Source organism: Chelonoidis abingdonii, chromosome 9 (genome assembly GCF_003597395.2).
Source record: "Chelonoidis abingdonii isolate Lonesome George chromosome 9, CheloAbing_2.0, whole genome shotgun sequence".
Classification (NCBI taxonomy): Eukaryota; Metazoa; Chordata; order Testudines; family Testudinidae; genus Chelonoidis; species Chelonoidis abingdonii.
Genome location: NC_133777.1, coordinates 59,037,127 through 59,051,702, shown reverse-complemented (window position 1 = coordinate 59,051,702; position 14,576 = coordinate 59,037,127). Strand labels below are relative to the sequence as shown.

The window sequence follows — 14,576 nt, the reverse complement described above, 5'->3', positions numbered from 1 at the left end:
CCCCTCAGACTCCATTGTGCTCATATCTTCATCATTAACAATGAGTTTTAAAAGAAAATTATACTAAGGAACTTGACTAGTTGTACGTGCGCTTTCCGATGTGGACCCTCTCTCTTTATAGTGACTTGAAGTCAATTCACTTGTGACAAAATTATAGTCCTGGATTTTATTTGACAAGAACCATATCATTAGAGTATCCCTAATACATACTTAATGTTAACATGAAACTTAACTTTTACACTTCATTATGCTGACTAATGGCATTTTGGCCCTACTGTAATGTAATGTCATACCAATTATGAGTATAACTTGAATGAGTGTATGAGATTATTCACATAGTAGAGCACCATATCACGTAAACGTATAATGACATTTTTAAAAAAAATAGAATGGAAATATTACATGAGGTCCATGTCACCTGCAGTGTTTAGGTTATCAACGAAAATATTTGACTTTAATCTGGTCTGGGAATGAGGCAAACTGAGACAATTATAGTTTTAACTCCTAGTTCTGATCTTAGATTCACTGCTATATGCCTCCAGTTCTTGGGTCTGCTCATGCATCCAAAGTAGCTAATTTTACATGATACACCCCTGTGTGTATGAGCTGGTATCAAAGCCCTTAGTTCAGTTTATTCACATGTTTAGTACATTAAGCCATTGAAACAAAAATATATTAAAATACATTATTTCTAATTATAATTAGGTATATTCTTCAGCACCACTGAAATAAGCTTGCAACAATAATCTTCATTAACTGAACACTGAATGGAAAATATCTACAAAAATTGGCAACATATTCATTATAGCCAACTTTACTTTTAGCACACGTGCCAATTCTGCTCCCATTAGACAGGGGGATTAGCAGGACTATCAGAGCAGTGTCTGGCCCAGACTAGCCCTCTAGACACAGAAAAGCAGCTAAAAATGTACATGCGGCATTAAAAAAATCAGTTCTTTCAATAGCCCTCAGAAAGTAAGGTGATAGGCCCCTTAGTAATAATAAACTAATAATAAACTAAATCTAACAGTCCAAAACTGGAATATTTTTTCTAAAGAGGGATACTTATTAGCCTTGATATACAGTCATTTGATGGGGGAGAATCATTATGAATAAAAATAGCTAACCAAACAGAGAAGCCTTTCTATAAACAAACCAAATATTGTGTAGTCTCAGGTCCCAGATGTAGGGTAAAAGTCAAGCTTAATGTGGAACACCTGTCTGCAATAGGGCCTCTGCTATGTGTGACCTCTGCAGGATCTAAAAACCAAAATTAAGTAAACATCACCCAGGCAGACACAGCAGCAGTGAACACTGCTTGTCTACAGCAAACACATCTCTCTCTTCAGGCTAGTGTCCTTATGTGTGTAGTAATTACTGTTTGTTAGTGTCTATATTTGCTTTTAACCCTTTGGGTGTAGTTGTGTTCCCCATACTGGTGGTCTTTTTGTCCCTAGTCTTGTTTCTTAGTATAAAGAAGGCAAGCCATCGCTAAAAGTCTAGGCGGTCATAGAGTGTGTTTTTCTCAGTTTTATTGTGTTCATTCCATAACTTCTTTTGGTAAAACAAATCTACTGTACCTCTTAAACAGATTATTTGCATTTATTGTAGGCCTTGACCCCGCTGGTCCTTTGTTTGAAGGAATGTCACCAACAGACCGTTTATCTCCAGATGATGCAAACTTTGTAGATGCAATTCATACATTTACTCAACAGCACATGGGTCTCAGCGTAGGGATCAAGCAGCCAGTGGCACATTTTGACTTTTATCCCAATGGAGGCACCTTTCAACCTGGCTGCCACATCATGCACGTGTATAATCACATTGCACAGTATGGAATCACTGGTAAGAAGTGCTTTTTGTCATGTCAAGGAAGCATTGCAGTTTGACTGACAGCAGCTCTGAGAAACTTTATATGTCCACATGCAATTAAATAGCCTAAAAGATCACCCAATATAAACAACATACTGTAATAGGGAGCTTTTCTTAGCTAGAAACTGATTACCTGATTTGTAAGATGCCCTAAGCAACCACAGTTCGCCTTGACTTGAGTGAGACCAATGGGCACTTAGCACCTCTGAAAATTAGGACACAAGCATCCTATCAACCATTTTGGAATGATTCCAAGGATACTTATTTTGGGTACTGAGGCAAGAGGAGAGTTTACAGACACATTTACAGTGCAATTAGTTATTTAAAATCAAATAAAATTCAGTGCTATACTACTTACCTGCCCCCCCCCCAACCACCCACCACCCTCATGACCCTTAGGTACTACCCACTGCAAAGTGGGCAAACTCATGCTCGCTCGCTCTCTGTCTAGGACCTTATTGCCAATTAGACAAGAAACAATCAAAGTTTTATATATAGAAGCTCTGTCCTAGTGTCCTTAATGTAAATGTACAGAGATGCCCCTGAAGGAATTTGTTACTGCTGCAATATACTGCTGGAAGATAAGGCACTCATGCAGAGTGACAATTAGAATGATCTGCTGAAACACCAGAGCAGGGTAGAGTTTGCCCAGCATACTGCATTCCAAAACATTTTCAGCTGTTCTCACAATACCAAGAAATAAAGCTATTAGATATCCCATATCTGGCTTCAGCAGCTCTGAATTAGGAAGTTCATGAGTGAGGATGTGTTTTTATAGTCTACCATGGTATATATTAACCACACAGAGAGGAAAATAAGATCTAAAACTGTAATACTAAAGGAAAAGACTGTTACAAATTAGTTTTAATTTGAAGGTTGTTGATAGCAGCATGAAGAATAAGTACCCTAGTGCCAGGCTTGTTTCTCAACAATTTGCTGTGGGAATGATGCATTCATGTTGTTCCTGTTGAACAACAGCAGCAAATATAATTCACCAGGGACGTTAGTCACTTAAATAGGAGTACGATATGCCAGGTATTACAGGAACAGCCAAAGCACAGCACAGCGTTCTGCAATACAGCCCACAGCGACTGTCATCTGTAATATGAAGTGAAGTCCAAAAAGACTACAGATACCAGCATGCTATGTTCCAAATGGAACAACCAAGATGGGGCATTGCATTCTGGTACCTGTAGTCTGAACAATTTTATTAAAGAAGAGGATGGTTACAATCTGTTCCATTTTGTACACATTAGTTCCTGATGTTTGCCAGCTCAGCCAGATAATGCTTGGATGCTCCTAGATGGAATTAAAAATTCTACATATGTCTGCAGGGATTGTCTAACTGATTTGTAGTAAATATGATGTGTTGAAAAGGATCAATAAGATTTACATGGCAGCTTACTACACTACTTTGTAAATGGCATTAGAAGTGGGGGCACGGGAATGTCAAGAGTTTTGCTATTATATTTTCCAGGGATCACTCAGACAGTGAAATGTGCACACGAGAGGTCGGTTCATCTGTTCATTGATTCTCTACTGCATGATGATAAGCAAAGCATGGCCTACTGGTGCAACGATATCCACACCTTTGACAAAGGAATGTGCCTCAGTTGTAGGAAAAACCGTTGCAACATCCTGGGCTACAACATCAGAAAGGAGAGGCTCCAGATAAACAGACGGCTCTTTTTGAAAACACGAGCACATGCGCCTTTCAAAGGTTAGTAGGTACACTTGCTAAGGAGCCCAAGTAGAAAGTGAAGTTAGAGAATTAGCTAGGTTTTTGGATCTTTTTAACTCATTTGCCTAAGTAATAAAATCAATAGGTAAAAATCAGTTTGTCCAGATAGTTGTGCATGCTAGTGGGCTTTTCCCCCCAGCCATTCCATCAAGAGCTCTCTTAATATTTTAATGAGAGAAGCAAGTTGCATGCTTATCACACAGTAACTGTGGATTCGTGGATTCTAAGCTGCTCGGGTCCTGAGCTGCAGAATTTCCTTATAGCTAACTCAAACTGAACAATTGATATAACATATGCAGGCTGCCAGCCAAGCCAAAAAAAAAAAAAAAAAAAACGCCATAATTGCTCAGGGAGAGTGTAAGACCTCCCATTCTGACTGTGGTACAAATTTTATCTGTAATTAGTCTATAGCAGACACACAAATGATTACTTTTCAAACAGAAGGCAGAACAGAATAGTATGGGTTTTTATAGGGTGGAATTGTAGAACTAAAATTAAGCTACTGGAATTCTAGTGTTATCGTCATTAAATCATTTGGTCAGGAGCACAGTATAACAGCTCACTCTTTGAATTTGGAGAGAAAACACATACAGAATTACACCAATTACTATTGGGGAGGGGGTGGAAATAGGTCTGATAGAGAATTGTGGAATAGAGGCCTGTCTGCACTATAAAAATGGTCAAGGGACCTGGTTACATACTAACTACAACATGGGTTCTCAGCTTTGGGATAGAGACCTCCAAAGGGGATGGCAACAGGTGTCAAGGGTTCAAAGCCACCATAACCTTTCCATATTGCTATCAATAAGGGAAGTCCTGGAATGGAAGAGGTTAAGACCCACTGAGTTACAACACAGTGAACACACAATCCCATCTTGTGGTGTAGCTAGGCCCCATGTTCCCAAACAATGCTAAAAGTTGGGTAGGCCAAGTCATTAGCATGATCTGGAAACAAAGTAAGATCCCGTCTACATTGCAAGACAGAATCGGGTTTAATCATGTCTCAGGGCTATTGTGCTGTAATCGTGTCCACTGACACAATTGCTTTTGTAGCATAGATGGGCATTGGGTGGGCATTTGAAACAGTAAAGTAAACAACACATCCCTTTTCATCACTCCCAAGGTCTTTGGTGGCATCCGATTACCTCTGGAAATCAGGACTGAGTCCTCCAGCCCAGGTCATTTCTTATAAATAGTTCTTACAATAGTTAAGATGCCTTAACTGCAGGTGGCACACACACACTTTCCCATTCCTGACCCCCACAGCTGTGTGGGGGTGACATAGCATTAGATAGTCAGGAGCAGCCAGAGTAAGAGAGGGGAAGGAAAGGCAGAGGCTGGCAGCTTGGGGAGGATGTCGGAGGAGGCACCAGGACGGGGGCGGCTCCAGGCACCAGCACACCAAGCGCATGCCTGAGGCAGCAAACCGCAGGGGATGGCCTGCCAGTCGCCGTGAGGGTGGCAGTCAAGCTGCCTTTGGCGGCATGCCTGCGGGAGGTCTGCCCGTCCCACGGCTTTGGTGGCCATTTGGGAGTGGATTTGCCGAAGGCACAGGACCAGCAGACCTCCCGCAGGCATGCCACCAAATCTGTGTTTCCAGTGGACCTCCCACAGGCAAGCCGCCGAAGGCTGCCTGAATGCCATGCTTGGGGCAGCAAAATACATAGATGCTCCTCCCCTTTCCCCGCACTCGACAGCTCCTCCCTGTAGCGCGGCAGTTACCCCATTCCTAGAAAAAAGGCTAGGCTGATTGGGGATGCAGACACAGTGGGGCCATGCCCCAATCAGGCCATACCTGGCCCTGTTTAAGGGCTCAGGGAGGAGCTGGGTCAGTCTCTCTCTAGCTGTGGAGAGAAATGGACCTAGATACTGGGGAGAAAAGGGTACCTGGAGTGGAGCAGTGCTGCGGAAAGGCTAGAGGAGCTGGGGAACTCCAGTCTGCCAACTCCCCAGGCTGAGGCCTTGGTAAAGGCCTATGCAGGTACTGGGAGGTGCAGCCCAGGAATAGGCAAAGGCAGCTGATCTGACCCCCTTGCCAATGATGAGTGGGCAAGAGAGACTCCAGTTTGCCCCAGTGAGTAGGGGTTAGATGATGACTGTCAATAGCCACTGAGGCCAGGTGGGTGAGAGGGTTGGGGGTTCCCCTGGGAGGGGAGACCAAGAGCTTGGTGGAGTACTGCTGGGGCAGAACCCTGAGGTAAAGGGCCCTGGGGTCCGGGAGGGACATGGGGGCCAGTAACAGATGAGACACCAGCCACCAGGAGGCACTTCAAGTGCTGGAGAGCTAATTCCCAAGGCAATCAGTGGGAGGCACCATGCCACTGAGTCTTGTCAGGCTGTTGCCTGCATCACAGAGCATCCAGCAGTGTGGGAATTGCAGGAAAAAGTCTGTACTTCAGGAGATTCTGCTCTGACTCCACAGATGCAATGTACGCCAGCATCAGTCTAGCCCATACTGTCTCACATATTGTTAAAGAGAGCATGAAAATTGTCTGAAGGAGATAATGTGTTCAGTCCTTCTCCCTCCTTTCAGAAATAAGCTATTTACCATCACTTTGGATGCTAAGAGGTTGCCACAGGGAAAGGAGACACCCAGATGGTTTGCACATCCCTAGAACAAGCTTTGCTTATGTACAGAACTCTTAATTTTGCTGCTTATACTTTGCAGTCTGATGTCCCCAGTGTTCAATGTGTAATTCAATGTAATCCTTTCACACGTTTTTTGGGTTCTTTTGAAAGATTTTTGGAAACACTTCCTCTAATCCTAGTTTAAAATGCATGGCATTTACTCCAAATGGGGAGGCTACATGCACAGCTCTGTCTCAGCAACTCAGATTGGACTGGATTTAATCCATATGAAAACAGAAAAAAGTTGACATTTTCTGAATTTCCTATTTTATTTTTAATTATGTCGAAAGCTAATTGTCATGGAGCACATCACTTACCTCTGGACAGGTGCCTCCTCCTGGCCATTAGCTCAAGGCCAATACCCCATCCGTGGTCTGCACCCCATCACCCTTTCTCCGCAGTCCACCTGGAACCCCTTTCAGAATGTCAGGAGCCACTGCATCCTCTTCATGGCTCAGTTCTCTAGCCATGTGACTATCCATGTTCCCCCCTTCCAGGGGAGTTTAGTTCCTAGTCCAGCCGCTTCCCCAATGGTGACTGCAGTCAGCTGTCCTGCTGCTTCCTCCAGTGATGAGTAGGAAGGAGCCAGGCCTGCTCACGACTATGGGTCTCAGCCCAGGGACCCTCCAAATTGCAGTCGCTTACTGCAGTCCTTTCCCTCTACTATTGCTACATTTCCCTAGGCCACTTCCTTGTGGCCACAGCACCCTTCTCAGTCTCAGCAGCCCATCCGGAGCTCCTTCTCCTCTCCCCAGATTCCTGCCTGCATTGCTTTGTCCAACATGCTACAGGATTGAAGCTAACCCCAGACACAGTGCTCCCTCTTCAAGCACCAGGCAGCTATGCCCTGCTCTGCACTGAGGCTCTTTTTATATGGGCCTTCAATGGCTCTCACAGCCCTTCTCTTATTGTCTGCTTTTTGCCACAGCCTCTCTAGGGCTCTATTAGCCCCTTACTGGTGGATGCCCCATCACACTGCTCAAAATATATTTTGACATTTTAGGAGCCCCTAAGCAGTCACACTTCACTTGTTCTTCAAAGCAAAAAATTATTTTGGGTCAGCATGGTAAGATCACCTTCAGGATCCATGATTAAACACTGCTTTTAAAGTAAGGAATCTACTGACAAATGTGCCTTGGCAAAAGAAAAGATCATTGGTATTGTTTTCTTACTGGCATCTGGAACTCTTTTCTTACCATGAGCCTTAACTCTGTTGTTCCCATTGACTTGAATTTCACTTTTAAAGACATTTCAGTTCCTGGAACTATTCCTGATGTAAAAAGAAAAAGCCATTTTCACAGACCTTTGGGATATCAAAAGGTCAGTGTCGAAACAAGAGTTTTCTTTCATAGTAGACTGCAAAACAGTCTAACAACTGTGTAAGAATCTGTATCAAGTGATCTTGAAACACTTTCCCAAGAATGCTGTAAAGATCATGTGAAAAATTCAGACAGAAAACAATTAAGAAGCTCAGTGTTATACTTCTCATAATCTTAGTTTCTTTATGAAACTGGACATTCTGTTCAAGTTAATGACAGTATGTCCTGGAGTAAAAGCTGACCTGGTTTCATTAAAAAGATAGCAGTTGTAAGAAGATAACATATTTATAATAGCACCTTTCATCCTGAAAGATCAATATGTTATATAGACTGCATGTATGTACGTAGAGGGGTCCCTCATCTACCACTGAACTGCAGCCATTCTGTGCGAGTGATGCTACACATCCATTTTAATGAGGGGAAGTGAATACCTTTCCACACTATCAGGCAGTATTTGGTAATAGTATGTAATTACCTGATCTGTAATTTGACCAGGAGAGTAGGATAAACACTTGTAACTCTTGCTAAATGTGTCCTGGAGGCAGGACCTCTGATAGTGTTTTTAGCGCCCTATGCGCACGGCCATTTCACCTCCCTGCGCACTGGTCCCGTGGCTCCGGCGGACCTGCCACAAGCATTCCTGTGGAGGGTCCGCTGGGCCATGGCTCCAGTGGAGCTGCCGCAGGCGTGCCTGCGGAAGGTCCACCGGAGCCACGGGAGCAGCAGACCATCCGCAGGAATGCCTGCAGCAGGTCCACCGGAGCTGTGGGACCAGGGGACCCTCCACAGGCACGCTTGCGGCAGGGCCACTGGAGCCGCCTGCCTCACCCCACCCCCCGGCAAAATGCCGCCCCCTAATAATCCTGGCGCCCTAGGCAATTGCCTAGGCCGCCTAAATGGAAGTGTCGGCCCTGCCTGGAGCGGTGAATGCCCAAAATTGGTCGGGACATCTGTTACAGGTCTTATCCAGCAGATGGCTAGGAAAAAAACAACCTTCATCCAGTGGGGACAGTGAAAGGGTTTTTGCCTTTAGCTTCTGCAGAAATATGTTAGTATTTAATAACATGAACTTCCTTCCCAAGTCTCCAAATTCAGTGCAGGTCCAGCTTTAATTTTACATGGGTATGAGCATAGCATTTGTAAGAGGTGCAATCTGATCAGTATGTCTGATATACAGTGTCAGTGGGTTAAAATGATAGATTTGGTGTTTAGGAATGGATGGGTTTGCATACTTAGCCAAACCAACCAAGGGACCCATTCTATCCACCTCTCCGGCCTCTAGGTGCTGCTCCAAGCACCATATAGGGGCCACATACAAAGGGTAAAGTGCCAAGGAAAATTCCCCCAGGTGCACAGGATCAGATAAGACTGACATAAGCAGACCTGTGCTGTCCCCTTTCAAGCTCCAGCCTGGAGGGACGGGCCTAGTGAAGGAAGCAGTGTTTGCCCATAGGGCTCAGTATTATGGGGGATACCAACAACTCATGAGTGTTATGTTTCTTAATTTAAAGCCAGTTAATGTATTGGGGGCAGACAGAGAGTCATCTTGCTCAGAAATCCTCTGATAGATGGTACTATATGAATGCTTTCGGCAGCTGATAATGGCTTTTCCACAGTAAATGAAACTACTTTTTTTACCATTACTTCTGACAGGCTGACCAGGCAGAGGATAGACAAAAGTTGGGCATTCAAAGCTGTATGGCACAATTTGCACACACAGTCAGACGATGATTTTCTGCAATTTGCTACATGTGAAAACCGCACATGACACATATGCTGCTGCTCTCTCAGCCACTCTTCTCCACAAATGCGTCACTTTTTCAGTTCAAAGACTTTCCCAAACCCTCTTCTAGAACCCATCAAACCTCAAAGAAGTAATGACATATTCCTTATTGTAATGTGTCGAACAAAGTCATATTGTGAACAGATGCATGTTAAGCACAACGTATCATTATGCTATCAAGAACAGTCATCTGTTTCCAGCAGATCACAGTGAGCAAGGCTGACATCCAGAAGAGAGTTCTTGATCCACATGACTACTCCACTGCCCTTCCCAGTCCACAAAAGGATTTCTATCTCTACAGCTGTACAGAATCCAGGGAAGTCAGACCAGGAACTGCCTGCTTATTCTGTGTGACGCACATCAGAAATCTCAGAATTAAATCTTATGAAATCTGAAAGGTTCCCCACAGAAAACTCCCCCCCCACCCATTTCCTCTATGCCACTCCCTATAAAGAGAGTCGCAGGGACCCAAAAACCTGTTGGCTAATGCTGTTTGGCAATGATTGACAACTGCTAACTTTTTAATGGTGACCAATGCATTTAATAAAATAAAAGTGAAATAATGTTCAAGTGTCTGCTCTGAACTGCAAACTTCTGCTGTCACAGGAGTATACTGCCTGTATGACCATGACTTACCTTGCAATGTCTTCTTCTGTGCAGTTTACCATTATCAATTCAAGATACACTTCATCAATGAAATACAAGAGAAGCAGGTAGAACCAACTTTTACTGTCTCTCTGACAGGCACTAAAGAAGATGCTGAAAATCTCCCCATCACCCTGTGAGTACTAGACCTAAAGTCCCTATTTAGACCCAAAGTCTCTATTTTATGGTGGTGAAAAATGATGTCACATTTTCTAAATACAGGCTCACTTGTATAATAAATATGCATCATTTGTTCTGAATTGCCTGGTTTAGTACAGTCTTCAATAGAGATGAACTAGAAATCATGCAAAAAAAAACTTTTACAATATTCATGCAAGTCTTGATATGAAAAAAATCACTATAAAATGAACTAGTCAATCTTAGAAGTTTTCTTGAACATCGAGTACAGCATCCTGTACAGTGAAGTTCAGTCCATCCCAGTGTGAGCAGTTGTAGAATGCTGGGTCAATTTTGTGCAGTTAAAAGGCAATCTAACTTGAATTGAGAGGTTCACTGGTATGGGTTGCTGTTGTCGTGAGTCTAGACAACATACAAAGATACTGTGCGGTATCTTCTTATGCATGCAAGAAGGAGAAGAGAATAGAGATAAGAGAAGAACATATCCCAAAAGGTTCCTCTCCCACCAGGCCCTTAGCCAGCTAAGCACAAAGATAGAGTATTTGTGCATGGAGTGAAGTGAAAAACGCACCGCTAGCACACCCCACTTCCATTGCTATATGTCATGTAGACTTGACCATTACAGAGAATCTGAACTGATGTAAAAGCAAATGGGAACTTGGGAAGGCCTTCCTGGAGAAATACTGAAACATCTGGTGTAGTTCCTCGCAGTTTAGAGAAGTTTAGGGACATTTCTAGAGGGATTTTCCACAAAATCTAGGTGCTTTGTTTTTCCACCCAGAGGGAAAGGAGTTGAGTGCTGCTGGTAGGACAGACCTTGTAGTGAAGAAGAGGCACAGAGGTAAATCTTTTCTCCTTCTGTCAGGAGATACTGCTGCTCCACAAATAGTCCAGGCTCCTCCCATTGCAATCTGTCATGTTTGACAAATTCTCACACTTCACCATCCCTGGAGGAGCTGTGATTCCCCCAGACCAAGGAGAAGGGAAACTCCTTCTGATTTTAGCAATGGAGGGGAACTGCCCCCACCCACTTTGATCCCTACCTACAATAACAAAAACGGAGTCCATCAAGCAAGGTCTTTGAGGCAGTTGTCTTTGTTCTGTGCTTGTATAGTGCCTAGCACACTGGGGTCCTGGTCCATGACTGGGACTCCTAGGAACTACTGCAATACAAAGAACAAATGTCATCGACAGCTTAGTGGCTAATGCACTGATCAGTTTGTAAGTGGGAAGAGTACAACTTTATTTTAATAGTAAATGCACCACTGTTGTAGAATCTTGCAAGATTGTTTACAGTTAAAACATGCAGGAAGAAAAATACATTTTCTTCAAGTGTGGTTTAGATATTAGTGTCATCTGCTCTACCTCTTCATGTGTAAACCACAGATAGACCTATAATCCAGAAACCATCATTCACACAAACACATTTCAGTGTCCAGATCACTTTTGGTGGTTTTGCTTTTACAGCGTTGAAGGCATTACAGGAAATAAAACCTATTCCTTTCTCATCACTCTGGACATCGACATTGGTGAGCTAATGATGATCAAATTCAAATGGGAAGGAACTGCAGTTTGGGAAAATATCTGGGACACAGTTCAAACTATCATCCCCTGGACAAAGGGCAGCCGTCGACCAGGACTTATTGTAAAGACAATAAGAGTCAAAGCAGGAGAAACACAGCAAAAGTAGGTGTTATAGAAACTTCTTTGGAATAATTAAGGAGCAGTGTGGGCAGGGTGCTTTATATCATGCTCAGAAGTGCAAGAGAGGAGGAAGCAGATTTCAGAACTGTGCAGTCTCCTGGCTGATTATTCATTATATTAATTTAACGCAAGAAGTCTGTTTTCTGATAGACTTGGTAGATTTTTCTCCATTAGTTTCTTTTTCCCTGGTTCAGTCTTGGACAGAGGAGCTACTACTACTATGTGTGTAGTTTCAAAACTTATGTGGAGGCCCCTGCCCGGTTGGATAGTGTGTTAGTGAATAGTGGAATTTCCATGGTGGGTTAAGCATACACGTATAGAGATACTGGTGAGGAAAAGCACCACACATCACAACATCAATTGATCCCAGTGTTTGACAGTCACTCCTGCACTCTATGCTGTCGTTTTTCTGGTGTTGTAGATGATGTGATTAATTGGCAGGCAAACTGTAAAATCATTGCACTTTGTTTGCTAGGAGCTAGATTTTTTTGAGTAAAAACTTCCAAATGCAAGGCGAGGTTTCATGGTTTTCAAGAGCTATTACATCATCCCCCATAGACAAAAAATTACAGTACTGGTAACATCAGTGCTTAATTTGTGAAATTGTTTGTCTTTAAAACAAAGGAAAATTTCAGCCAGAAGACTGCACAGTAATGTTTTTAATGACTACCACTGCTTTAATCCCTTGAGAACTAGCCATTTTAATTAAGGTTAAATGGGAATAAATTGTCCTGCTTTGCAGAAGGCTCCAACCCTGAAGAGAGAATTATATTAGTCTTGCTCCTTAGAGGTCAGGAAAGACCTCACTGCCACCAATGATATCTGTTGCAGATTATTGAGGGTACCCCTACTATCTGCAGAGCCATAGTTTCCTGGTGCTGATTTGAAAGAGGGATTAGATGAGTGATTTACAGAAATTTACATAGTGCTTCAAACCTGAAGAAAAAAAATTATACATTTACTTGACCAAGATCTTTGTGCTCCTTTTGCTCTTACTCAAAGCATTTGTTTTATAAATATTTTCCTCCTCACAGAACAGCATCTCTGCCATAGAGTAGTGATCCTGAGTTTGACATCTCATGTTGGTATGAGTACAATAATGGACCTAATTTAGTATTGACTTAGCTAAGTTAGCTGCAGGATCAATTGGAGAGTAAGATGCACTGGGTGTGACAGAGACATGTTTCAACCAGAGTTTTTATGGTTTAAGAAAATGTATACACAATGTGAACGGAACATGTTTCTGCCCCATTTGAAATTCTTTCCTAAAGAGGAAGGTTCCTCCCTGATACTGTTGTGTGTGCCAATAATGTGCTGCAAGAGGACTCTCAAAATAGCTCAAAAGAATTACACTACTGGTGTGCTGTCTAGGGATTCCCACTGCTGTAGGTAAGGCAGAGGGGAGGGGGAGAGATTTGGCACCACAAAACTTTGTAGGTGGTTTAGCTACCCAATGACCTTGGCATTATTTTCTGTAAGTGGAATTGGATTTTGGTGTTGAGGATGTTGTAATAGGGGCTGATGAGGTGCTATTCTCTGTCTATGAAATCTAGAACTTCATAGGAACTGAAATAGTGCTTTGGGGTGAGTGAAAGCTAACTAGGTATTTCTAAAAGGAAGCACAAGGAACACTTCAGGGGAAAATCTCTTTGAAAAAAATGTGGGGGATGTATTTAAATAATTTACTAAAACTCCCTTGGAGAGACCAACTGCATGAATTTAATCATTAGCATATTGGGAATTTTAGGTTTTAAAATACTAGAAAAAACAAACCATATGTTTTGATAAGTCTTCCACTTTCCCAGGCACTTGAACAAACTGTTAACTATATTTTCATATCCACATTTTTCCCATTTTAATCATTTAAAACATCTGTTTGGAATGGTTTCATGTGCTAGATTTTCCCTTTGTGCGGAAGAGCGGGACACGTGTCAATGAATGCTTTTTCAACAGTGCTCCTTAAAGAGTGGAGGAAGGATGTTCAAGGATGGGCTAAGCTTTTATCTGCCTTTGAGACCTCATCCTCACAGCCTCAAAATGTTATTATGGCTGCATTTACACCAAGATATTTTCACTAAAATGTCCATCTATTGCTATTAATGTTTCAGCATCATACATGTTAGCAAGAGTGGGAGAACACTAGTGTAGGGTCCAGGCAGCTGCTGCTGTTTTAAGCACCATATAATCTAACTATCAGAACAGATCTACCATGACCTGGTTTATGCCCCTAGTGGCCATTAGCACCTTGCCCTTACTAGCATCCCACCACTGTGGCATTGAGAGCTAAACTGTCGATAATGGCAGTGGAGAATTCTCTCAAAAATTTCCTCATGAAGACAAGACTCACAAGAACTAGCATAAAGTTTGGAATTTCAGGAAGAACATACAGAAGCAGTAAACTAAATACATAGGAATCACCTGTGCCTCACCTATTCCCCCTTACCCTGCTCTAAATACCCTGCTGCCAGATGCACATTCATAATTAAAAGCAAATGAAAACAATTAGGGATCTTATTTAAAAAAGCAGAAAAAGGAATTGAAGCCAAGAATACTATGGGGAACAGAACATTTACACAAAGAAATGTCCAGAAAAGGTAACTTATACTTTGTGTTTCTATTTAGAATGACGTTTTGTTCTCAAAGTGTTAACAACGTGCACCTGCATCCAGCCCAAGAGAAAACTTTTGTGAGGTGTCCAAACAGCTCTCGGAGACTAAAGAGAAAATTCAAAGTAACAAGAACATGA

General features: G+C 42.6%; 1 protein-coding gene across 1 annotated transcript in view; it reads left to right on the top strand.

Annotated features, from left to right (window-relative positions):
* LIPC (lipase C, hepatic type) overlaps nt 1-14,576 on the top strand; it is a 70,872-nt gene extending 56,296 nt beyond the window's left edge. The window contains exons 5-9 of the mRNA XM_032774121.1: nt 1,612-1,845; nt 3,350-3,592; nt 10,004-10,124; nt 11,594-11,812; nt 14,453-14,576. Coding sequence (XP_032630012.1) covers nt 1,612-1,845; nt 3,350-3,592; nt 10,004-10,124; nt 11,594-11,812; nt 14,453-14,576 — 941 coding nt within the window. The remainder of the gene's footprint in view (nt 1-1,611; nt 1,846-3,349; nt 3,593-10,003; nt 10,125-11,593; nt 11,813-14,452) is intronic.